This window comes from Euprymna scolopes, chromosome 13 (assembly GCF_053919585.1).
Source record: "Euprymna scolopes isolate OS-2025 chromosome 13, ASM5391958v1, whole genome shotgun sequence".
Lineage (NCBI taxonomy): Eukaryota > Metazoa > Mollusca > Cephalopoda > Sepiida > Sepiolidae > Euprymna > Euprymna scolopes.
In genome coordinates this window covers 52,283,912-52,311,410 of record NC_136494.1, presented here as the reverse complement: position 1 = coordinate 52,311,410, position 27,499 = coordinate 52,283,912, and the positions used below count along the sequence as shown (strand labels likewise).

The following is a 27,499-nucleotide window of genomic DNA, read 5'->3' as shown; positions in this document are numbered from 1 at the left end:
ACGAGTAAACCAGGAATTTCTAGGAAAATTCTTTTTGTTGACTATGAAATCAAAATGACATTTTTCTTTCATTTTGTTGAAAGTTTCAATATCCTCATACTGAAGAATGTAGAATAGCAACAATTTCAAAGGAGACAATTAGAAACTTTGAAAATGGTTAGTTATTCCTTTCATTAACTATATTCTGTTCAAAGTTGATTTTTCTTCAATAAAAAGTCTTTTTTCAATTAAATCTTTACAACTTTCTTCGTTGGGTAAAAGAATGTCCAAACATAAAATATGCCTTTCCTTTTATGATTTGTAGAGGTTTTATTCTTATCTCTACTAGGAATTTAATTGCATCATTTTTATTCCCCTCTGTAAATTCTTTGTCTTTTAAATACTGACACAATTCTTTTTTTTTAATCGCTTCTCCTAAATTAAATTGGGAAGTTCTTTGTCTTTAGTCACAAATTCGCTCATCTCCTTTGCCTGTTTTTAGACAAAATGGTGGATTTCATCCAAACATTATTCTGTCCATCTTCAATTGTATCCATCTTAGTTTCAGTAATTTCTTTTGACTTCACAATAATTCTTATTCCCTTTATTTTTATTGGCTTTAGCAGAAGGCATCTCCTTCGTGGACTGATGAAAGTTGACTATGGTTATTAAAAAATCCTTCCCAAACAGGATATTTTTCAAAAACAAGATAAACATTATAAAAGAAAACAATGACAGTGTCTTAAAAAATGTAAATAATAATCCTAACAACAATTGTCAATAATAACAAAAGAACGAGAAAAGAGCAGAATCCAAAAGTATCCTTTAATGGTGATGATGGCCAAACTTGAATAATAATGCAACACTTTAATTTCTAAAGTAGCATGGATCTCATTTGATACAGCAATGAAGTTAATATCACCCCAACCAAGTCAACCCTATTTTTGTATATTTATCGTTTATTTTTATACTAGCAGGGGTGCCTGCTGTTGCCTGGGTGTTTGGAGGTATTTGTTGAGTACAAAAAAAAGTGGTAGTAGGGAAGCAGGCAGGCAGGCTCAAACCCATGACGCAAAGGTGGAAAAAAAAGTGAAAGAAAACCTGAAAACCTGACGTCTTACCGCTACTCCACGACACGGCCGGAAGTGTAAACCATTCAAATTTAATGTAGTCCATCAAAAAGATGACTTGCGGAAATGGCATTGCTTTTAAACGCTTTTAAACCTCCCATGAAGGTCGTTTTTAATGAGGGGGAAAGCCAGCTCCACCAAAAAAGGGGGCACTCTGGCAGTATCCAAATAAATAGTAATTGTCTCAGTATGAAGGGTTTCCCCTACATTGACCAAGGATCAATTACAGAACAGATACTACCTGGGCAGAGGTCGGGAGTTAGCCTTTGCGTTCAATTAGTTTCACTTTATTTATACAAAAAAGACAAACAAACACTCGAAACGAGGGAATTTGTTAAAACTTGATCAAAAAAGATCCGTTTGCAATCTTAGATATTACGATCTAGGAAGTATAAGAAAACTTCTCCTGGAATCTAATCGATGAAAGAACCCCGATGAAAAAAGCCTTTTGTGGACATACACAAACGTGCACGCCTATTTTGCATTTTATATATTAGACCAGTGGAGGGGGGGGTGTTTACCAAACTTTGCCCGGGTATGGTGAGGTGTGTGTGTGGGGGGGGGGTAAATCAAAAGAAAATGGAAAATAAAGAATAAGCAAAAGTAATAAACCTGTTTAAATATAACTTTTTTAAATCGGAAAAACAAACAAAAAAACAATATTAAAACTTTAAAAATCAAAAAAAAAATATCTGATATCTTGAATGTACAATCTTAAAATAATGATGCTGCCACTATAACAACTGATCTATGATCGCGTGAGTGAAGTTAGGTGGATTTTTATATTTAAACTAATTCAAGAAAGAACTTTTTTGCGCATGTGTGTTCGGCTAAATTGTCATGAAGGAACGATTTTTTGCTCCCCCTCCAAAAAGAAAAGTGCCCAGTTGAGGGTGAAGGAAGTTTTTTAGCCAAATTTTCAATATATGTCGTCTGAAAGGTCAAGCTTCAAAATGATACCAATCTCGTGAAAATCCGTCGCCTCTATCGAAAGTTTTAGGCAGACATACAAACATACATACATGCATACATTTAAACAGATTTATGCTCTTTACATTATAGATGATCTTTAGTCTCTTGAATTGTAAATCTTGTCTTTCTTTTTTTTTTTTTTTTTTTTTTTTTTCAGGGTGTGACTTGTCAAAAGTTTATTTATTTATTTGATATTTTATTCAATACTAGCGGGGGTGCCCGGCGTTGCCTGGGTATTTGGAGGTGTGTGTGTTGGGAGAGGGGTAAGGCAGAACAAAATGGAAACTTAACCCTATTTAAATATAAAAAAAAATGATGTTAAACTTCTTTAAAAAAATAAAACAAAAAAACAGCAATTTTAAAAATGGGAAAAAATCTTTTGTAGGTGTAAAAGAAAAAAGGGGGGAGCAGGTAGGCTCAAACCTGGAGCTTTGAGGTCAATAAGCTGATGACATACACATGCGCTATGGCGATGGAAGCAATGTAAGACATTAAATTTAGCGATTAAAAAGTGAATGAGTTCAAATTGAGGTCCCGCAGTTAACTATTTCTGCAAGACAGTTTTTTTTTTTTTGGTTTTATTTTTTCTCTCTCCAACTTGTTGGGTGGTCCTAGATATGACCTTAAACTATATCTAGTGGTGAGACCTCAGCTTGCGGGCTTTGGGGAGTGTGGAACCACCCATTAATTGCCATTGCTCCCAGGTCCACTCTGACCCGGAGTGGTAGTACCTGTTAGGGTCTTAACTATGGGTTAAATAGAAACCGACTTGAAAACAACAAATATATTCTATTAAAAAATTTTTCTTCAAAATCTTTGGATTCGGCATTAAATAACCTAAAAAGGGTTGATATGCCGTAAAACAACCAACCAGCCAACCAACCAACCAACCAACTTGTTGGGGGGAGCCCAAAATAGCAATTGTCTGATATAACGTTTTTCACCGGCATTGATCAAAGCACGAGTGCCGCTGAGTTTTTTTTTCAGTTTCGCTTTTTTATACTGAAAAGCCAATGACACACGCATGGGCCAATAAATATGGCAAAAATCGCCCAAATTAAAGATACACGCCAAGTCATTTCTTAAATTTTAGATATTGTCATCTTGGTAGCATATAAAAAGTTATAAAAATGAGCGAGCAAGCCAAGAACCGCCCCGAAAAAAAGCCTTTGGTGGACATACAGAAAAAATGCACACACACACACACACACAGACACACACACTTTTGCTTTTATATTATAGACTAGCGGGGGGTACCCAGCGTTGCCCGGGTGTTTGGAGGTGTGTGTGCTTGGGCGGGGGTGAGGGTGTTATTTCAAAACATAAGAATAAGCAAAGTTTGAAAAAAAACACAAAAAATCTAACGTAAGGCAAACGAATGATGTTAAATGTAAAAATGGGAAAAACAAAAAAAGAAAACAGAAAAATTAACGTTAAAACTTTGTTAAAAAATCTGAAAAATAAAAACAAAAAAACACTGGCTTAAATAACCCTGTTTCAATATTAAAATTTAAAAAAATCGAAAAAAAAAAAGACATCTCACACCACGATTCGAACCCAAAACCTTTAGATAATGAGGCTGCCCTCTAAGCAACTGAGCTAAGACGACGTCGACGAAATTGTGTCGCTTTTTCAAATATTTAAAGTAAATCATGTTTTGACGTCATATGACGCATGCGTAGAAGCGAACTTGTCATGAGAGAACGGTTTTTGCTGACCCCCCCCCCCCGGCCCTGTAGAAAACTGCTGATTTCAGGGTGAAGGAATTAATGTTTTTGGCCAATTTTTCGATATTTGTCGGGTGAAGGTTGGAAGTTTAAAATGATACCGATCTGGCGAAAATCCGTGACCCGTATCAAACATTTTCGCTTTTATATATATAGATTAGCGGAGGGTACCCGGTGTTGCCCGGGTGTTTGTAGGTGTGTGTATTGGGGGGGTAAGTAATAACCCTGTTAAAAAAATCGGAAAAACCAAAACAAAACAAAAAAAATCAGAAAAAAAAAATGCAATCTTAAGATAACAACGTTGTGTGTGTAGGGGTTTGGGGTAAGAAAAAGCCCTGGTGTTTAGAGGTGTAAAAGAAAAAAAACAGTTTTGGTCGGAAGGTGGGCTTGGACTCGAAGCCTCGAGGCTAAGGCAAAAAATAAAAAAAGCTTGACGCGTTACCGTACGCCAAAGACACAAACAACTAAGTAGTGACAAAATGAAATGTTTAAAAAACCAGCACGTTAAACTAACATGAATGTTTTCTAGGTCAATCATGACGTCATGGTCGCAGTAGTCGTAGAAAAGGCAAAATGAAGAAATGATTTTTTGCTACACTCTCCCTGTATAAAAACTGATGATTTTAGGGTGAAGGAATTGATGTTTTTGGTCAATTTTTCGGTATTTGTCGGGCGAAGGTTGAAGCTTTAAAATGATACATATGTGGCGAAAATCCGTGGCCCGTGTCAAAAGTTTTTGTGAGACATACAAACACACACACGCATAAACATTTTCGCTTTTATATATATAGACTAGCGGGGGGGTTACCCGCGTTGGCCGGGTGCTTGTAGGTATGTGCGTTTGGGGGGGGGCGTAAAGAAGAACCAAAAGTAAACTTAACCCTGTTTAAATATAAAAAAAATGATAAAAAACAGTGATTTTAAAAATGGGGGGGGGGGAAATAAGGGGGGTGACAGGTCGGCTCGAACCTGGAGCCTTGAGGCCCATAGGCTGAGCCTTAACACCTGAGCTACAGCGACAGTCAATGTAAGAGTGATTAAAATGTGAATGTCAAACATCGCAGTTTTTAATGAGGTCAAATCATTTTACTGCGGGATAGTTAACGGTGACGTTTACATCCGGTTCGAATCCAGTTTTGCTTTTCTTATACAAAAAAGGCGACTCTACACACGCCGATCCGCAATTGTCGAATATTTAATGTTTCAAAATCGGGCAAATTAAATAGAGAGGCGACCCCCTTGTCAAGTTGTAGATATTATCATTTAGACGTGATATAAAAAGTTTAAAAAATGAGCGACAGCCTCGAGAATCCGCCAGAAAAAAGCCTTCTGAAGGCATACACAGAAAACGAACATACATACATACACACATTTTCGCTTTTATGTATATAGATTAGCGGGGGTACCTGGCGTTGCCTGGCTGTTTGGAGGTGTGTGTGGTTTTGGGTAAATCAAAACTCCGGGTGGGGGGGGGGTAAAAAAAAGTTTTAGTAGGTAAGTATGAGGATCGAACCCGAACCCTTGAGGCAAAGTGGGAAATTAAAGTGTGAAAAAGAAACGTGCGACGTTAACCACTGGACCACCACGAAATACTAACGGAAACACGTTTGAATTTATTTAATTACTTAGGTGTACGCTTTAATGGCTTAATTAGGTCAACTTTGACTGCGGGGTAGTATTTTATTTACTGCGGGAACGCTTTTTTATTTTTATTTTCCCAAGATGTTGGAGAGGGGTGGAGACCAGCTCCCCATAAAAAGGGGATTGTCCAAATTGAATAACAATTGTCTGATATAAGGAAAATATTTCCACATTGATCAAATCTGATTGCTTTCGGATATTTCTGGTGATCGCCAGAATTAGTGTCGCTTTTATTATACGAAAAAGCCTAATCCACATGCAGCGAGCGAAAAATGTTGAATATCTATCTCTTCAAAGTCAAGCAAATTAAATAGACAGGCGACCTCCATTGTTAACTCGTAGATATTATGATTTATATGTGATATAAAAAGTTTTAAGAAGTTGTGAGCCGACCGACCACTTCTTGGAAAAAAGCCTTTCTTGGACATACACAAAAAGCGAACATACATACATACATTTTCGCTTTTATATATATGGATAAAATATAAAAATTTAAAGTTCAATCAAAATAACAAAAATAAATAATTAAAATTACTTACTATTTGGTCTTTAGGTCATGATAAAAATGTAGTGTCTATTTTCTCCCTCAAAGAAATCCTTCTTGACTGTAGATAGTTTTTATTTTTTGTCCTATCCAGAATGCCTCATTTTAAAGAAGCTTGTTATCCCTATATCAAATCGATCATGTGTCTGACTTTGCCTTTATGGAGAGACAGTAAGTATAATTAGTAAATCTAATGACATATCATAAGTTCCTTTTAATGTCTTTTTGTTAATTTTGATAATTTAATGAATTTAATCAAATTTTAACCAATAAAAATAAAATGAAATGTTTACATTGCATGCTAAGTAAAAAATTCTTTATTGTACAAGTCTTTATAGATAAAAATTCCGTCATTCTGTTTTTAAACAGAATGACAAAAATTTTTATTTGTTAAAATTTGATTAAATTGATTTTTTAAATAAAAAAGTTTATGCTTATTTTGAGAATGTTTTGACATATTTGTATTAAGACCACATAAAATATATTTTTATTATGTTAAAATATTCAGTCAGTAAAAAATAATGAAATTTTAAACCATATATTTTCAAATTTTTCACACACACACACACACACACATATAATAAACATTTCTACTTGGTCTATTTTAAACAATCTACTATTTACTGTTTTAAGCAGCCTTTCTGATAACAATTGCCTCCTAAATTAACATTTTATTATTACTGACTTACAACTTTGTCATATTAAACAAAGTTAAGCAATGTCGATTTTGGTCAGTAGTTAGATGGTTATCTGTTTTGAGAAAACAAGATGCTGTAAATTTTGAAGTTGCATTGTTTCCAATATAAAAAATTATTTTCACCATAACATGTTTATAAAAAATAATTTAAAAAAATAATTTATAATTTTCAGATTTTTTAAAAAGTTATTGTTACAAAAAAGTATATTTATTTTATTGTTTTCTGAATTTGATTTGTCATCATCAGCCAATGTCAGATTAACACAGATCACAACGAATAATCCAGGGTTGTCTGTTATGTCTATTGTATTAATAGATTTGTATTGGTCTTCAGCTTGCAAGGTAATAATAATGATATTCAAGTTTTACATACAACAATGGATAATCTCAAATGGTCAGTCATTTTAAGTCCATAATAACAGCATAGAAGCAATACAAAGCAAATTGAAGAATGTAGCTGACAGTATGTTTTCTTCTATTCTCTAGTCAAGAACAAATCTGGCTTATTTTAGCGTTGTTATAGTGATTGCAGAATAACTGAAACAACCACTGTGTAAATGTCAGTAAAATATTTACCTTTGTTTTCTTCCTTCAGTTTTTTGCCACCCTTTCTTTCATGGAATTCACTGGGGTACCTGTAAACTTTTCTGACAGTCCAATTCCTGGACCTGTGATGCCAGTGGAATCAACCTTAATTGGAACTCAATTTTCTGATAACATGTTCCAGCCTGAACACAATTCTGCAGGTGATGTTCAATATACGGAGACTCACAGTACACTTGCTGATGGCGGCCATCAATTTGGTGTCTCAACATTATGCTTTGACGCATTACAAGAACTTTTATGGATGGGGAATCAAGGGGTAAGTAACACTCATATTTCTCACTTGTAATTTTTCAACAGCTAATTCCGCAGCAATTTGTCCAGGCTTTTTAACAACTAGTCTTCGGGTTTCTCTACATCTTCATCATAATAAGATATTAGAACAATTACAGAAATTTCAGCTTTAGGTATACATGCTATTGCTAACATTGTTTTCTGTGTATTGGAAAATGACATTTCTTTCCTGGAATGGTCATATAAAAAATGCTTATTTGCGACACTCCATTACTCACTTATATATGTTATACTTATATGTGAATGAATTTGAATCCAAATTATTTTTTAAATTTGCATAATTAAAATCGAGGAATTAAAAAAATCTCTAAGAAAAGAATTATGAAATGTTTGGAAACATTATTGGGACAATGAATAAAATCCAGATTTCAAAAAGATAATTTTTTTCCATGCTTTATTCAGAGGCAAAAATAAAAATACTTTGAAGTAATACAGAAGAAGCTAATATGATTTTTTTTTTTTACCAATTATAAATATGCACTATATAAATATTTATTTGCATATTTAGCATTCTTTATAAAATATAGGTGCTTTTAACATTTCTTAATAAGTGGAAAATGATTGAAATATAATGCTATACGAGGGGCATGCAATAAGTAATGCCCCTGACCCACTTCCCATAGCAGTAGAGCAACGAAACTTGGCAAAGTTATTAGTCTTTCTCTACATAGGAACCACCCAGAGTTATGCATTTCTCCCATTGTTTGATGCCGCTCTGGAGATCGTTTTTGTAGAACACCCCAGGTTGGTCTTCCAACCACGACGTGACTTCAGAAATCAAGGCTGCATCATCTGGGAAACGCTTTCCTTTCAAAAACAACTTCAGGGCTGGGAAGAGGTGAAAGTCAGAGGGTGCAAGGTCATGAGAGCAGGGAGGATGGGGGAGGATTTCATAACCACACTCCCATGCTTCTGATCTGGCGACATGCGAGTTGTGAACCGGAGCGTTGTCCTGCAGGAGGAGGGTACCTTTGCTGATCTGTCTCGCCTCTTGATTTTGATAGCTTCCCTTAATTTCCACAAAAGTGAAGCATAATAGGCTCCTGTAATTATGGTGCCCTTTGCCAGGAAATCTGTCATCATTACTCTGTCCTTGTCCCAGAAGACTGTGAGCATGACCTTGCCAGCGGAGGGCTGCACCCTTGCCTTCTTTGGAGGTGGTGAGTCCAAGTGCTTCCACTGCATTGACTGGGCTTTGGTCTCTGGATCATAGTGATGGACCCAGGTTTCACCCTGTGTAATCAGTCTTTTGAAAAACTTTGACTCCTCTTCTTGGCACATGTCCAAATTCATCCTCTAGCACTCAACGCGTTCTCGCTTCTGGAATGGTGTGAGCAACCTGGGAATCCATCTGGCAGACATCTTATGCATATGCAAATGGTCATGAATGATAGTTTCCACAGACCCTGTACTAATCTTGATATCTTGGGCTATTTGGCGAATAATAATGCGCCGATCTTCCGAAATGGCAGCCTCAACTTGACGGACAGATGCCTCATCAATGGCAGAAGAGGGGGCGACCTAGTCTGGGAGCTGTTTCCACAGACTTCCGGCCATGTTTGAATTCACGATGCCAGCGTTTTACAAGGTCATATGATGGGGCATTATCACCACAAGTTTCTTTCATTTCATCAAAAGTCTCCTGTGGTGTGCGTCCTTTCAAATACAAAAACCGGATCACTGCTCGACATTCAACAGGCTCCATTTCACACCTGACTCAGTTCAAACACCTGTAAAACAGAAACCACAATTAGTTCAGAGCTGTAATTTGCCACATAACCCGTAGAGATATAAATCATTGTACATGCAAAACTTCAGCTAGATCAGACAACTGGAAGGGGGTCAGGGGCATTACTTATTGCACGCCTCTCGTACATTAATTCATAACTGAAAGAAATGTCATTATGACTTCCCTTAAGATCTTCTCTTCACCCTGGCACCCAAACATGGACTAAGCAGACACGACTTGAAGCTGTTTCATTAGAGATTTTGGCTAAACCAGATATCGATTCCCTGGAATAGACTGCCACTTTTTCACCGCATCAACAATAGATCAGTGTTGAACAGGTGCTGGTCAGTTGTATTTCTGACCATCTAAATTCGCAGTGCCCCTCTTTCCTTCTTTGTTTACTTTCCTTCCTTTTTTTTCTCTCTCTCTCTTCCTGCACCCTTCTTAATGGTTACAAAACATGTAATGTTTTAACCTATGCTGAATAAATTGAATTATATTAAAAAGTTTATATATTTATATATATAAACTTTTTATATTATATCTTTAATCAATTTATATATTATAATTTAATGAAATATAAAATTAATTTGTAAACCAATGTTTCTTTTGTATTATTTGGATTCTTCAGACTATTGTTTTCATCTTGAATGTCATTTTCATATCATTTTGGTAGATTTAACCTCTAACCTTCTTCACGTGTATCTTGTTGAACTCTGGAATCTGCACAGAATTTCAAACAGAACCTTTTAATTCAACATGATGTTTTTTATTTAAGGGAATGATGGGGAGAGGGGAAATCAAAACAAAAGAATAAACGAAGTAATAACCCTGTTTAAATATTATAAAAAAAAATGATGTTAAAACTTATTGAAAAAATCGAAAAAAAAACAACAACCGTAATGCAAACGAATGATCTTAAAATTTCTTAAAATTGGAAAAACAAAAAAAGAAAACGCAAATGTGATGGACCCCCCCCCACAAAAAAAAACGTGATGCAAACTGAACGATGTTAAAACTTCTTAAAAAAATCTGAAAAATAAAAACCAAAAAAAAACACGAAAAAATGGCATAAATAACCCTGTTTCAATATTAAAACTTTAAAAATAAAAAAAAAAAACATCTCACATCACGATTTGAACTTACAACCTTTAGATAATGACACCGCGCTTTAATCAACTGAGCTAAGAGGACGTTGACAAAATTGGGTCAGTTTTTTTTAAATATTTAAACTAATTAAAGTTCCGACGTCATTTGCGCATGCGTAGACGCTATCTTGTCATGTTGTTTTTTTTGGTTTTTTTTTAATTTTTTCAATAAGTTTTAACATCATTTTTTTTCCGGTTCTGACATCATTTTCCTACAACTTAGTCACTCATAGTGAATGGTCGAGGAAGGGTTGACAGCTTGTAACCCCCTTCTCCCTCATTGCAATAGGAGTTATGAGAAACAGAATCTTCACAGTTGGAGGAAGGAGAAAATGGTTGATCGCCTCTTTATTAGAATGGGAAATAATAATTTAAAAATATATAGAATATCTTCAAAAAAAAAACAAAAAAGGAAATATATAATATAGCATGTTGTAGGAAATGTATTTGTTTCATTTAAGTTAAATTTTTACAGAATTCTTTTGACTATAACAAATATGACACAAATGTTGAAAAACTATATGCAGCATTTATTTTAAAATAAAATACAAATTAAAAGGAAAACAACATAAATGTTAACATATTCAATAACAGTTTTCTTGAATAGACATGTAAAATTTAGGACAGATTTTTCTATTGCTGAAGCAGCCATCTTGGATTCTGATCATTTTTGATGCTTGTATGTTTGTCATATAGTGTTTACTGAACTAAATACTACAAGAAAATGCTATAAAACAATTTCTTACATTTTTTTTGGGGGGGCACCATTTATGAATAATCATATGTTAATTAATCAACTATTGGTTGAAAAATTTAATACTAAAGATCTTTTTTATGTCAAACTTCCTAAATTCTAAAATTATGTACAATTTAAAAAAGTATTTTCTACATTTTTTTTTATCTCTAATTTTACGCTTAATCAATGATAATACAAAGATGAAAAACATTAATCATTGATAATACAAAGATGAAACACATAATCAATTATAATACAAAGATGAAAAACTTAATCAATGATAATACAAAGATGAAAAACATTAATCAATGATAATACAAAGATGCAAAACATTAATCAATGATAATACAAAGATGCAAAACATTAATCAATGATAATACAAAGATGCAAAACATCAATCAATGATAATACAAAGATAAAAAACATTAATCAATGATAATACAAAGATGCAAAACATTAATCAATGATAATACAAAGATGAAAAACATTAATCAATGATAATACAAAGATGCAAAACATTAATCAATGATAATACAAAGATGAAAAATTTAGTCAATGATAATACAAAGATGCAAAACGTTAATCAATGATAATACAAAGATGCAAAACGTTAATCAATGATAATACAAAGATGAAAAACTAAATCAATGATAATACAAAGATGAAAAACATTAATCAATGATAATACAAAGATGAAAAACATTAATCAATTATAATACAAAGATGCAAAACATTAATCAATGATAATACAAAGATGAAAAACATTAATCAATGATAATACAAAGATGCAAAACATTAATCAATGATAATACAAAGATGAAATACTAAATTAATGATAATACAAAGATGCAAAACATTAATCAATGATAATAAAAAGATGAAAAATTTAGTCAATGATAATACAAAGATGAAAAATTTAGTCAATGATAATACAAAGATGAAAAATTTAATCATTGATAATACAAAGATGAAAAACTAAATCAATGATAATACAAAAATGAAAAACATTAATCAATGATAATACAAAGATGAAAAACATTAATCAATGATAATACAAAGATGCAAAACATTAATCAATGATAATACAAAGATGCAAAACATTAATCAATGATAATACAAAGATGCAAAACATTAATCAATGATAATACAAAGATGCAAAACATTAATCAATGATAATACAAAGATGAAATACTAAATTAATGATAATACAAAGATGCAAAACATTAATCAATGATAATACAAAGATGCAAAACATTAATCAATGATAATACAAAGATGCAAAACATTAATCAATGATAATACAAAGATGAAATACTAAATTAATGATAATACAAAGATGCAAAACATTAATCAATGATAATACAAAGATGAAAAATTTAGTCAATGATAATACAAAGATGAAAAATTTAATCAATGATAATACAAAGATTCAAAACATTAATCAATGATAATAAAAAGATGAAAAACATTAATCAATGATAATACAAAAATGAAAAACATTAATCAATGATAATACAAAGATGAAAAACATTAATCAATGATAATACAAAGATGAAAAACTAAATCAATGATAATACAAAGATGCAAAACATTAATCAATGATAATACAAAGATGCAAAACATTAATCAATGATAATACAAAGATGAAAAACATTAATCAATGATAATACAAAGATGCAAAACATTAATCAATGATAATACAAAGATGCAAAACATTAATCAATGATAATACAAAGATGCAAAACATTAATCAATGATAATACAAAGATGCAAAACATTAATTAATGATAATACAAAGATGAAAAATTTAATGATAATACAAAGATGCAAAACGTTAATCAATGATAATACAAAGATGAAAAACTTAATGATAATACAAAGATGCAAAACGTTAATCAATGATAATACAAAGATGAAAAACTAAATCAATGATAATACAAAGATGAAAAACATTAATCAATGATAATACAAAGATGAAAAACATTAATCAATGATAATACAAAGATGCAAAACATTAATCAATGATAATACAAAGATGCAAAACATTAATCAATGATAATACAAAGATGCAAAACATTAATCAATGATAATACAAAGATGAAAAACATTAATCAATGATAATACAGAGATGAAAAACATAATCAATGATAATACAGAGATGAAAAACATAATCAATGATAATACAAAGATGAAAAACATTAATCAATGATAATACAAAGATGAAAAACTTAATGATAATACAAAGATGAAAAACTTAATCAATGATAATACAAAGATGAAAAACATTAATCAATGATAATACAAAGATGCAAAACATTAATCAATGATAATACAAAGATGCAAAACATTAATCAATGATAATACAAAGATGAAAAACGTTAATCAATGATAATACAAAGATAAAAAACTAAATCAATGATAATACAAAGATGAAAAACGTTAATCAATGATAATACAAAGATGAAAAACTTAATTAAGGATAATACAAAGATGAAAAACATTAATCAATAATAATACAAAGATGAAAAACATTAATCAATGATAATACAAAGATGAAAAACGTTAATCAATGATAATACAAAGATGAAAAACGTTAATCAATGATAATACAAAGATGAAAAACTTAATTAATGATAATACAAAGATGCAAAACATTAATCCATGATAATACAAAGATGCAAAACATTAATCCATGATAATACAAAGACGCAAAACATTAATCCATGATAATACAAAGATGAAAAACATTAATCAATTATAATACAAAGATGAAAAACATTAATCAATGATAATACAAAGATTCAAAACATTAATCGATGATAATACAAAGATGAAAAACTTAATCAATGATAATACAAAGATGCAAAACATTAATCAATGATAATACAAAGATGAAAAATTTAATGATAATACAAAGATGCAAAACGTTAATCAATGATAATACAAAGATGAAAAACTTAATTAATGATAATACAAAGATGAAAAACTAAATCAATGATAATACAAAGATGAAAAACGTTAATGATAATACAAAGATGCAAAACGTTAATCAATGATAATACAAAGATGAAAAACTTAATTAATGATAATACAAAGATGAAAAACTTAATTAATGATAATACAAAGATGAAAAACTTAATCAATGATAATACAAAGATGAAAAACATTAATCAATGATAATACAAAGATGAAAAACATTAATCATTGATAATACAAAGAGGCAAAACATTAATCAATGATAATACAAAGATGAAAAACTTAATCAATGATAATACAAAGATAAAAAAACTTAATCAATGATATTACAAAGATGCAAAACATTAATCAATGATAATACAAAGATGAAAAACATTAATCAATGATAATACAAAGATGCAAAACATTAATCAATGATAATACAAAGATGCAAAACATTAATCAATGATAATACAAAGATGCAAAACATTAATCAATGATAATACAAAGATGCAAAACATTAATCAATGATAATACAAAGATGAAAAACATTAATCAATGATAATACAAAGATGAAAAATTTAGTCAATGAAAATACAAAGATGCAAAACGGTAATCAATGAAGATACAAAGATGAAAAACTAAATTAATGATAATACAAAGATGAAAAACATTAATCAATGATAATACGAAGATGAAAAACATTAATCAATGATAATACAAAGATGAAACACTTAATGATAATACAAAGATGCAAAACGTTAAACAATGATAATACAAAGATGCAAAACATCAATCAATGATAATACAAAGATGCAAAACGTTAATCAATGATAATACAAAGATGAAAAACTAAATCAATGATAATACAAAGATAAAAAATTTAATGATAATACAAAGATGCAAAACGTTAATCAATGATAATACAAAGATGAAAAACTTAATCAATGATAATACAAAGATGCAAAACATTAATCAATGATAATACAAAGATGCAAAACATTAATCAATTATAATACAAAGATGAAAAATTTAATGATAATACAAAGATGCAAAACGTTAATCAATGATAATACAAAGATGAAACACTTAATTATAATACAAAGATGCAAAACGTTAATCAATGATAATACAAAGATGAAAAACATTAATCAATTATAATACAAAGACGAAAAACATTAATCAATGATAATACAAAGATGCAAAACATTAATCAATGATAATACAAAGATGCAAAACGTTAATCATTGATAATACAAAGATGAAAAACTTAATTAATGATAATACAAAGATGAAAAACTTAATTAATGATAATACAAAGATGAAAAACACTAATCAATGATAATACAAAGATTAAAAACATTAATCAATGATAATACAAAGATGAAAAACTTAATTAAGGATAATACAAAGATGAAAAACTTAATTAATGATAATACAAATATGAAAAACTAAATCAATGATAATACAAAGATGAAAAACATTAATCAATGATAATACAAAGATTCAAAACATTAATCAATGATAATACAAAGATGAAAAACTTAATCAATGATATTACAAAGATGAAAAACATTAATCAATGATAATACAAAGATGAAAAACATTAATCAATGATAATAGAAAGATGAAAAACTTAATCAATGATATTGCAAAGATGCAAAACATTAATCAATGATAATACAAAGATGAAACACTTAATTATAATACAAAGATGCAAAACGTTAATCAATGATAATACAAAGATGAAAAACATTAATCAATTATAATACAAAGATGCAAAACGTTAATCAATGATAATACAAAGATGAAAAACTTAATGATAATAAAAAGATGCAAAACGTTCATCAAGTATAATACAAAGATGAAAAACTTAATGATAATACAAAGATGAAAAACATTGATCAATGATAATACAAAGATGAAAAACTTAATTAATGATAATACAAAGATGAAAAACATTGATCAATGATAATACAAAGATGAAAAACTAAATCAATGATAATACAAAGATGAAAAACGTTAATCAATGATAATACAAAGATGAAAAACTAAATCAATGATAATACAAAGATGAAAAACTTAATCAATGATAATACAAAGATGAAAAACGTTAATCAATGATAATACAAAGATGAAAAACTTAATGATAATACAAAGATGCAAAACGTTAATCAATGATAATAAAGATGAAAAACATTAATCAATGATAATACAAAGATGAAAAACTTAATGATAATACAAAGATGCAAAACGTTAATCAATGATAATACAAAGATGCAAAAAATCAATCAATGATAATACAAAGATGCAAAACGTTAATCAATGATAATACAAAGATGAAAAACTAAATCAATGATAATACAAAGATGAAAAATTTAATGATAATACAAAAATGCAAAACGTTAATCAATGATAATACAAAGATGAAAAACTTAATCAATGATAATACAAAGATGCAAAACATGAATCAATGATAATACAAAGATGCAAAACATTAATCAATGATAATACAAAGATGAAAAATTTAATGATAATACAAAGATGCAAAACGTTAATCAATGATAATACAAAGATGAAAAACTTAATTAATGATAATACAAAGATGAAAAACTTAATTAATGATAATACAAAGATGAAAAACATTAATCAATTATAATACAAAGATGAAAAACATTAATCAATGATAATACAAAGATGCAAAACATTAATCAATGATAATACAAAGATGAAAAACTTAATCAATGATAATACAAAGATGAAAAACTTAATAAATGATAATACAAAGATGAAAAACGTTAATCAATGATAATACAAAGATGAAAAACTAAATCAATGATTATACAAAGACGCAAAACATTAATCAATGATAATACAAAGATTAAAAACTTAATCAATGATAATACAAAGATGCAAAACATTAATCAATGATAATACAAAGATGAAAAACTTAATCAATGATAATACAAAGATGAAAAACATTAATCAATGATAATACAAAGATGAAAAACTTATACATGATACAAAGATGCAAAACGTTAATCATTGATAATACAAAGATGAAAAACTTAATTAATGATAATACAAAGATGAAAAACTTAATCAATGATAATACAAAGATGAAAAACATTAATTAATGATAATACAAAGATGAAAAACTTAATCAATGATAATACAAAGATGAAAAACATTAATCAATGATAATACAAAGATGAAAAACTTAATGATAATACAAAGATGCAAAACGTTAATTATTGATAATACAAAGATCAAAAACTTAATTAATGATAATACAAAGATGCAAAACGTTAATCAATTATAATACAAAGATGAAAAACTTAATGATAATACGAAGATGAAAAACATTAATCAATGATAATACAAAGTGAAAAACGTTAATCAATGATAATACAAAGATGAAAAACTTAATGATAATACAAAGATGCAAAACGTTAATCAATGATAATACAAAGATGAAAAACTTAATTAATGATAATACAAAGATGAAAAACATTAATCAATGATAATACAAAGATGAAAAACTTAATCAATGATAATACAAAGATGAAAAACTTAATGATGATAATACGAAGATGAAAAACGTTAATCAATGATAATACAAAGATGAAAAACTTAATGATAATACAAAGATGCAAAACGTTAATCAATGATAATACAAAGATGAAAAACATTAATCAATGATAATACAAAGATGAAAAACTTAATGATAATACAAAGATGCAAAACGTTAATCAATGATAATACAAAGATGAAAAACATTAATCAATGATAATACAAAGATGAAAAACTTAATGATAATACAAAGATGCAAAACATTAATCAATGATAATACAAAGATGCAAAACATTAATCAATGATAATACAAAGATGAAAAACGTTAATCAATGATAATACAAAGATGAAAAACGTTAATCAATGATAATACAAAGATGAAAAACTTAATTAATGATAATACAAAGATGCAAAACATTAATCCATGATAATACAAAGATGCAAAACATTAATCCATGATAATACAAAGACGCAAAACATTAATCCATGATAATACAAAGATGAAAAACATTAATCAATTATAATACAAAGATGAAAAACATTAATCAATGATAATACAAAGATTCAAAACATTAATCAATGATAATACAAAGATGAAAAACTTAATCAATGATAATACAAAGATGCAAAACATTAATCAATGATAATACAAAGATGAAAAATTTAATGATAATACAAAGATGCAAAACGTTAATCAATGATAATACAAAGATGAAAAACTTAATTAATGATAATACAAAGATGAAAAACTAAATCAATGATAATACAAAGATGAAAAACGTTAATGATAATACAAAGATGCAAAACGTTAATCAATGATAATACAAAGATGAAAAACTTAATTAATGATAATACAAAGATGAAAAACTTAATTAATGATAATACAAAGATGAAAAACATTAATTAATGATAATACAAAGATGAAAAACTTAATCAATGATAATACAAAGATAAAAAAACTTAATCAATGATATTACAAAGATGCAAAACATTAATCAATGATAATACAAAGATGAAAAACATTAATCAATGATAATACAAAGATGCAAAACATTAATCAATGATAATACAAAGATGCAAAACATTAATCAATGATAATACAAAGATGCAAAACATTAATCAATGATAATACAAAGATGAAAAACATTAATCAATGATAATACAAAGATGAAAAATTTAGTCAATGAAAATACAAAGATGCAAAACGGTAATCAATGAAGATACAAAGATGAAAAACTAAATTAATGATAATACAAAGATGAAAAACATTAATCAATGATAATACGAAGATGAAAAACATTAATCAATGATAATACAAAGATGAAAAACTTAATGATAATACAAAGATGCAAAACGTTAATCAATGATAATACAAAGATGCAAAACATCAATCAATGATAATACAAAGATGCAAAACGTTAATCAATGATAATACAAAGATGAAAAACTAAATCAATGATAATACAAAGATAAAAAATTTAATGATAATACAAAGATGCAAAACGTTAATCAATGATAATACAAAGATGAAAAACTTAATCAATGATAATACAAAGATGCAAAACATTAATCAATGATAATACAAAGATGCAAAACATTAATCAATTATAATACAAAGATGAAAAATTTAATGATAATACAAAGATGCAAAACGTTTATCAATGATAATACAAAGATGAAACACTTAATTATAATACAAAGATGCAAAACGTTAATCAATGATAATACAAAGATGAAAAACATTAATCAATTATAATACAAAGACGAAAAACATTAATCAATGATAATACAAAGATGCAAAACATTAATCAATGATAATACAAAGATGCAAAACGTTAATCATTGATAATACAAAGATGAAAAACTTAATTAATGATAATACAAAGATGAAAAACTTAATTAATGATAATACAAAGATGAAAAACACTAATCAATGATAATACAAAGATTAAAAACATTAATCAATGATAATACAAAGATGAAAAACTTAATTAAGGATAATACAAAGATGAAAAACTTAATTAATGATAATACAAATATGAAAAACTAAGTCAATGATAATACAAAGATGAAAAACATTAATCAATGATAATACAAAGATTCAAAACATTAATCAATGATAATACAAAGATGAAAAACTTAATCAATGATATTACAAAGATGAAAAACATTAATCAATGATAATACAAAGATGAAAAACATTAATCAATGATAATACAAAGATGAAAAACTTAATCAATGATATTGCAAAGATGCAAAACATTAATCAATGATAATACAAAGATGAAACACTTAATTATAATACAAAGATGCAAAACGTTAATCAATGATAATACAAAGATGAAAAACATTAATCAATTATAATACAAAGATGCAAAACATTAATCAATGATAATACAAAGATGCAAAACGTTAATCAATGATAATACAAAGATGAAAAACTTAATGATAATACAAAGATGCAAAACGTTCATCAAGTATAATACAAAGATGAAAAACTCAATGATAATACAAAGATTAAAAACTTAATTAATGAAAATACAAAGATGAAAAACATTGATCAATGATAATACAAAGATGAAAAACTAAATCAATGATAATACAAAGATGAAAAACGTTAATCAATGATAATACAAAGATGAAAAACTAAATCAATGATAATACAAAGATGAAAAACTTAATCAATGATAATACAAAGATGAAAAACGTTAATCAATGATAATACAAAGATGAAAAACTTAATGATAATACAAAGATGCAAAACGTTAATCAATGATAATAAAGATGAAAAACATTAATCAATGATAATACAAAGATGAAAAACTTAATGATAATACAAAGATGCAAAACGTTAATCAATGATAATACAAAGATGCAAAAAATCAATCAATGATAATACAAAGATGCAAAACGTTAATCAATGATAATACAAAGATGAAAAACTAAATCAATGATAATACAAAGATGAAAAATTTAATGATAATACAAAGATGCAAAACGTTAATCAATGATAATACAAAGATGAAAAACTTAATCAATGATAATACAAAGATGCAAAACATGAATCAATGATAATACAAAGATGCAAAACATTAATCAATGATAATACAAAGATGAAAAATTTAATGATAATACAAAGATGCAAAACGTTAATCAATGATAATACAAAGATGAAAAACTTAATTAATGATAATACAAAGATGAAAAACATTAATCAATGATAATACAAAGATGAAAAACATTAATCAATGATAATACAAAGATGCAAAACATTAATCAATGATAATACAAAGATGAAAAACTTAATCAATGATAATACAAAGATGAAAAACTTAATAAATGATAATACAAAGATGAAAAACGTTAATCAATGATAATACAAAGATGAAAAACTAAATCAATGATAATACAAAGACGCAAAACATTAATCAATGATAATACAAAGATTAAAAACTTAATCAATGATAATACAAAGATGCAAAACATTAATCAATGATAATACAAAGATGAAAAACTTAATCAATGATAATACAAAGATGAAAAACATTAATCAATGATAATACAAAGATGAAAAACTTATACATGATACAAAGATGCAAAACGTTAATCATTGATAATACAAAGATGAAAAACTTAATTAATGATAATACAAAGATGAAAAACTTAATCAATGATAATACAAAGATGCAAAACATTAATTAATGAAAATACAAAGATGAAAAACTTAATCAAGTATAATACAAAGATGCAAAACATTAATCAATGATAATACAAAGATGAAAAACTTAATGATAATACAAAGATGCAAAACGTTAATCATTGATAATACAAAGATCACAAACTTAATTAATGATAATACAAAGATGCAAAACGTTAATCAATTATAATACAAAGATGAAAAACTTAATGATAATACGAAGATGAAAAACATTAATCAATGATAATACAAAGTGAAAAACGTTAATCAATGATAATACAAAGATGAAAAACTTAATGATAATACAAAGATGCAAAACGTTAATCAATGATAATACAAAGATGAAAAACTTAATTAATGATAATACAAAGATGAAAAACATTAATCAATGATAATACAAAGATGAAAAACTTAATCAATGATAATACAAAGATGAAAACTTAATGATGATAATACGAAGATGAAAAACGTTAATCAATGATAATACAAAGATGAAAAACTTAATGATAATACAAAGATGCAAAACGTTAATCAATGATAATACAAAGATGAAAAACATTAATCAATGATAATACAAAGATGAAAAACTTAATGATAATACAAAGATGCAAAACGTTAATCAATGATAATACAAAGATGAAAAACATTAATCAATGATAATACAAAGATGAAAAACTTAATGATAATACAAAGATGCAAAACATTAATCAATGATAATACAAAGATGCAAAACATTAATCAATGATAATACAAAGATGAAAAACGTTAATCAATGATAATACAAAGATGAAAAACGTTAATCAATGATAATACAAAGATGAAAAACTTAATTAATGATAATACAAAGATGCAAAACATTAATCCATGATAATACAAAGATGCAAAACATTAATCCATGATAATACAAAGACGCAAAACATTAATCCATGATAATACAAAGATGAAAAACATTAATCAATTATAATACAAAGATGAAAAACATTAATCAATGATAATACAAAGATTCAAAACATTAATCAATGATAATACAAAGATGAAAAACTTAATCAATGATAATACAAAGATGCAAAACATTAATCAATGATAATACAAAGATGAAAAATTTAATGATAATACAAAGATGCAAAACGTTAATCAATGATAATACAAAGATGAAAAACTTAATTAATGATAATACAAAGATGAAAAACTAAATCAATGATAATACAAAGATGAAAAACGTTAATGATAATACAAAGATGCAAAACGTTAATAAATGATAATACAAAGATGAAAAACTTAATTAATGATAATACAAAGATGAAAAACTTAATTAATGATAATACAAAGATGAAAAACTTAATCAATTATAATACAAAGATGAAAAACATTAATCAATGATAATACAAAGATGAAAAACATTAATCAATGATAATACAAAGAGGCAAAACATTAATCAATGATAATACAATGATGAAAAACTTAATCAATGATAATACAAAGATAAAAAAACTTAATCAATGATATTACAAAGATGCAAAACATTAATCAATGATAATACAAAGATGAAAAACATTAATCAATGATAATACAAAGATGCAAAACATTAATCAATGATAATACAAAGATGCAAAACATTAATCAATGATAATACAAAGATGCAAAACATTAATCAATGATAATACAAAGATGAAAAACATTAATCAATGATAATACAAAGATGAAAAATTTAGTCAATGAAAATACAAAGATGCAAAACGGTAATCAATGAAGATACAAAGATGAAAAACTAAATTAATGATAATACAAAGATGAAAAACATTAATCAATGATAATACGAAGATGAAAAACATTAATCAATGATAATACAAAGATGAAAAACTTAATGATAATACAAAGATGCAAAACGTTAATCAATGATAATACAAAGATGCAAAACGTTAATCAATGATAATACAAAGATGAAAAACTAAATCAATAATAATACGAAGATAAAAAATCTAATGATAATACAAAGATGCAAAACGTTAATCAATGATAATACAAAGATGAAAAACTTAATCAATGATAATACAAAGATGCAAAACATTAATCAATGATAATACAAAGATGCAAAACATTAATCAATTATAATACAAAGATGAAAAATTTAATGATAATACAAAGATGCAAAACGTTAATCAATGATAATACAAAGATGAAACGCTTAATTATAATACAAAGATGCAAAACGTTAATCAATGATAATACAAAGATGAAAAACATTAATCAATTATAATACAAAGACGAAAAACATTAATCAATGATAATACAAAGATGCAAAACATTAATCAATGATAATACAAAGATGCAAAACGTTAATCATTGATAATACAAAGATGAAAAACCTGATTAATGATAATACAAAGATGAAAAACTTAATTAATGATAATACAAAGATGAAAAACACTAATCAATGATAATACAAAGATTAAAAACATTAATCAATGATAATACAAAGATGAAAAACTTAATTAAGGATAATACAAAGATGAAAAACTTAATTAATGATAATACAAATATGAAAAACTAAATCAATGATAATACAAAGATGAAAAACATTAATCAATGATAATACAAAGATTCAAAACATTAATCAATGATAATACAAAGATGAAAAACTTAATCAATGATATTACAAAGTTGAAAAACATTAATCAATGATAATACAAAGATGAAAAACATTAATCAATGATAATACAAAGATGAAAAACTTAATCAATGATATTGCAAAGATGCAAAACATTAATCAATGATAATACAAAGATGAAACACTTAATTATAATACAAAGATGCAAAACGTTGATCAATGATAATACAAAGATGAAAAACATTAATCAATTTTAATACAAAGATGCAAAACATTAATCAATGATAATACAAAGATGCAAAACGTTAATCAATGATAATACAAAGATGAAAAACTTAATGATAATACAAAGATGCAAAACGTTCATCAAGTATAATACAAAGATGAAAAACTTAATGATAATACAAAGATGAAAAACATTGATCAATGATAATACAAAGATGAAAAACTTAATTAATGATAATACAAAGATGAAAAACATTGATCAATGATAATACAAAGATGAAAAACTAAATCAATGATAATACAAAGAAGAAAAACGTTAATCAATGATAATACAAAGATGAAAAACTAAATCAATGATAATACAAAGATGAAAAACTTAATCAATGATAATACAAAGATGAAAAACGTTAATCAATGATAATACAAAGATGAAAAACTTAATGATAATACAAAGATGCAAAACGTTAATCAATGATAATAAAGATGAAAAACATTAATCAATGATAATACAAAGATGAAAAACTTAATGATAATACAAAGATGCAAAACGTTAATCAATGATAATACAAAGATGCAAAAAATCAATCAATGATAATACAAAGATGCAAAACGTTAATCAATGATAATACAAAGATGAAAAACTAAATCAATGATAATACAAAGATGAAAAATTTAATGATAATACAAAGATGCAAAACGTTAATCAATGATAATACAAAGATGCAAAACATGAATCAATGATAATACAAAGATGCAAAACATGAATCAATGATAATACAAAGATGCAAAACATTAATCAATGATAATACAAAGATGAAAAATTTAATGATAATACAAAGATGCAAAACGTTAATCAATGATAATACAAAGATGAAAAACATTAATCAATGATAATACAAAGATGAAAAACGTTAATCAATGATAATACAAAGATGAAAAACGTTAATCAATGATAATACAAAGATGAAAAACTTAATTAATGATAATACAAAGATGCAAAACATTAATCCATGATAATACAAAGATGCAAAACATTAATCCATGATAATACAAAGACGCAAAACATTAATCCATGATAATACAAAGATGAAAAACATTAATCAATTATAATACAAAGATGAAAAACATTAATCAATGATAATACAAAGATTCAAAACATTAATTAATGATAATACAAAGATGAAAAACTTAATCAATGATAATACAAAGATGCAAAACGTTAATCAATGATAATACAAAGATGAAAAATTTAATGATAATACAAAGATGCAAAACGTTAATCAATGATAATACAAAGATGAAAAACTTAATTAATGATAATACAAAGATGAAAAACTAAATCAATGATAATACAAAGATGAAAAACGTTAATGATAATACAAAGATGCAAAACGTTAATCAATGATAATACAAAGATGAAAAACTTTATTAATGATAATACAAAGATGAAAAACTTAATCAATGATAATACAAAGATGAAAAACATTAATCAATGATAATACAAAGATGAAAAACATTAATCAATGATAATACAAAGAGGCAAAACATTAATCAATGATAATACAATGATGAAAAACTTAATCAATGATAATACAAAGATAAAAAAACTTAATCAATGATATTACAAAGATGCAAAACATTAATCAATGATAATACAAAGATGAAAAACATTAATCAATGATAATACAAAGATGAAAAACATTAATCAATGATAATACAAAGATGCAAAACATTAATCAATGATAATACAAAGATGCAAAACATTAATCAATGATAATACAAAGATGCAAAACATTAATCAATGATAATACAAAGATGAAAAACATTAATCAATGATAATACAAAGATGAAAAATTTAGTCAATGAAAATACAAAGATGCAAAACGGTAATCAATGAAGATACAAAGATGAAAAACTAAATTAATGATAATACAAAAATGAAAAACATTAATCAATGATAATACGAAGATGAAAAACATTAATCAATGATAATACAAAGATGAAAAACTTAATGATAATACAAAGATGCAAAACGTTAATCAATGATAATACAAAGATGCAAAACATCAATCAATGATAATACAAAGATGCAAAACGTTAATCAATGATAATACAAAGATGAAAAACTAAATCAATGATAATACAAAGATAAAAAATTTAATGATAATACAAAGATGCAAAACGTTAATCAATGATAATACAAAGATGAAAAACTTAATCAATGATAATACAAAGATGCAAAACATTAATCAATGATAATACAAAGATGCAAAACATTAATCAATTATAATACAAAGATGAAAAATTTAATGATAATACAAAGATGCAAAACGTTAATCAATGATAATACAAAGATGAAACACTTAATTATAATACAAAGATGCAAAACGTTAATCAATGATAATACAAAGATGAAAAACATTAATCAATTATAATACAAAGACGAAAAACATTAATCAATGATAATACAAAGATGCAAAACATTAATCAATGATAATACAAAGATGCAAAACGTTAATCATTGATAATACAAAGATGAAAAACCTGATTAATGATAATACAAAGATGAAAAACTTAATTAATGATAATACAAAGATGAAAAACACTAATCAATGATAATACAAAGATTAAAAACATTAATCAATGATAATACAAAGATGAAAAACTTAATTAAGGATAATACAAAGATGAAAAACTTAATTAATGATAATACAAATATGAAAAACTAAATCAATGATAATACAAAGATGAAAAACATTAATCAATGATAATACAAAGATTCAAAACATTAATCAATGATAATACAAAGATGAAAAACTTAATCAATGATATTACAAAGATGAAAAACATTAATCAATGATAATACAAAGATGAAAAACATTAATCAATGATAATACAAAGATGAAAAACTTAATCAATGATATTGCAAAGATGCAAAACATTAATCAATGATAATACAAAGATGAAACACTTAATTATAATACAAAGATGCAAAACGTTAATCAATGATAATACAAAGATGAAAAACATTAATCAATTATAATACAAAGATGCAAAACATTAATCAATGATAATACAAAGATGCAAAACGTTAATCAATGATAATACAAAGATGAAAAACTTAATGATAATACAAAGATGCAAAACGTTCATCAAGTATAATACAAAGATGAAAAACTTAATGATAATACAAAGATGAAAAACATTGATCAATGATAATACAAAGATGAAAAACTTAATT

At 26.7% G+C, this 27,499-nt stretch overlaps 1 protein-coding gene across 2 annotated transcripts in view; it reads left to right on the top strand.

The window, feature by feature from the left end:
- Positions 1-27,499, top strand: part of LOC145292022 (PAN2-PAN3 deadenylation complex catalytic subunit PAN2-like) — a 147,229-nt gene that overhangs the window by 10,776 nt on the left and 108,954 nt on the right. The window contains exons 2-3 of one of the 2 annotated variants that reach the window (XM_080138029.1): positions 6,088-6,164; positions 7,286-7,552. In XM_080138029.1, coding sequence (XP_079994155.1) covers positions 7,307-7,552 — 246 coding nt within the window. In that variant the 5' untranslated portion in view covers positions 6,088-6,164; positions 7,286-7,306. The remainder of the gene's footprint in view (positions 1-6,087; positions 6,165-7,285; positions 7,553-27,499) is intronic. The other variant, XM_080138028.1, reaches the window with a different exon arrangement.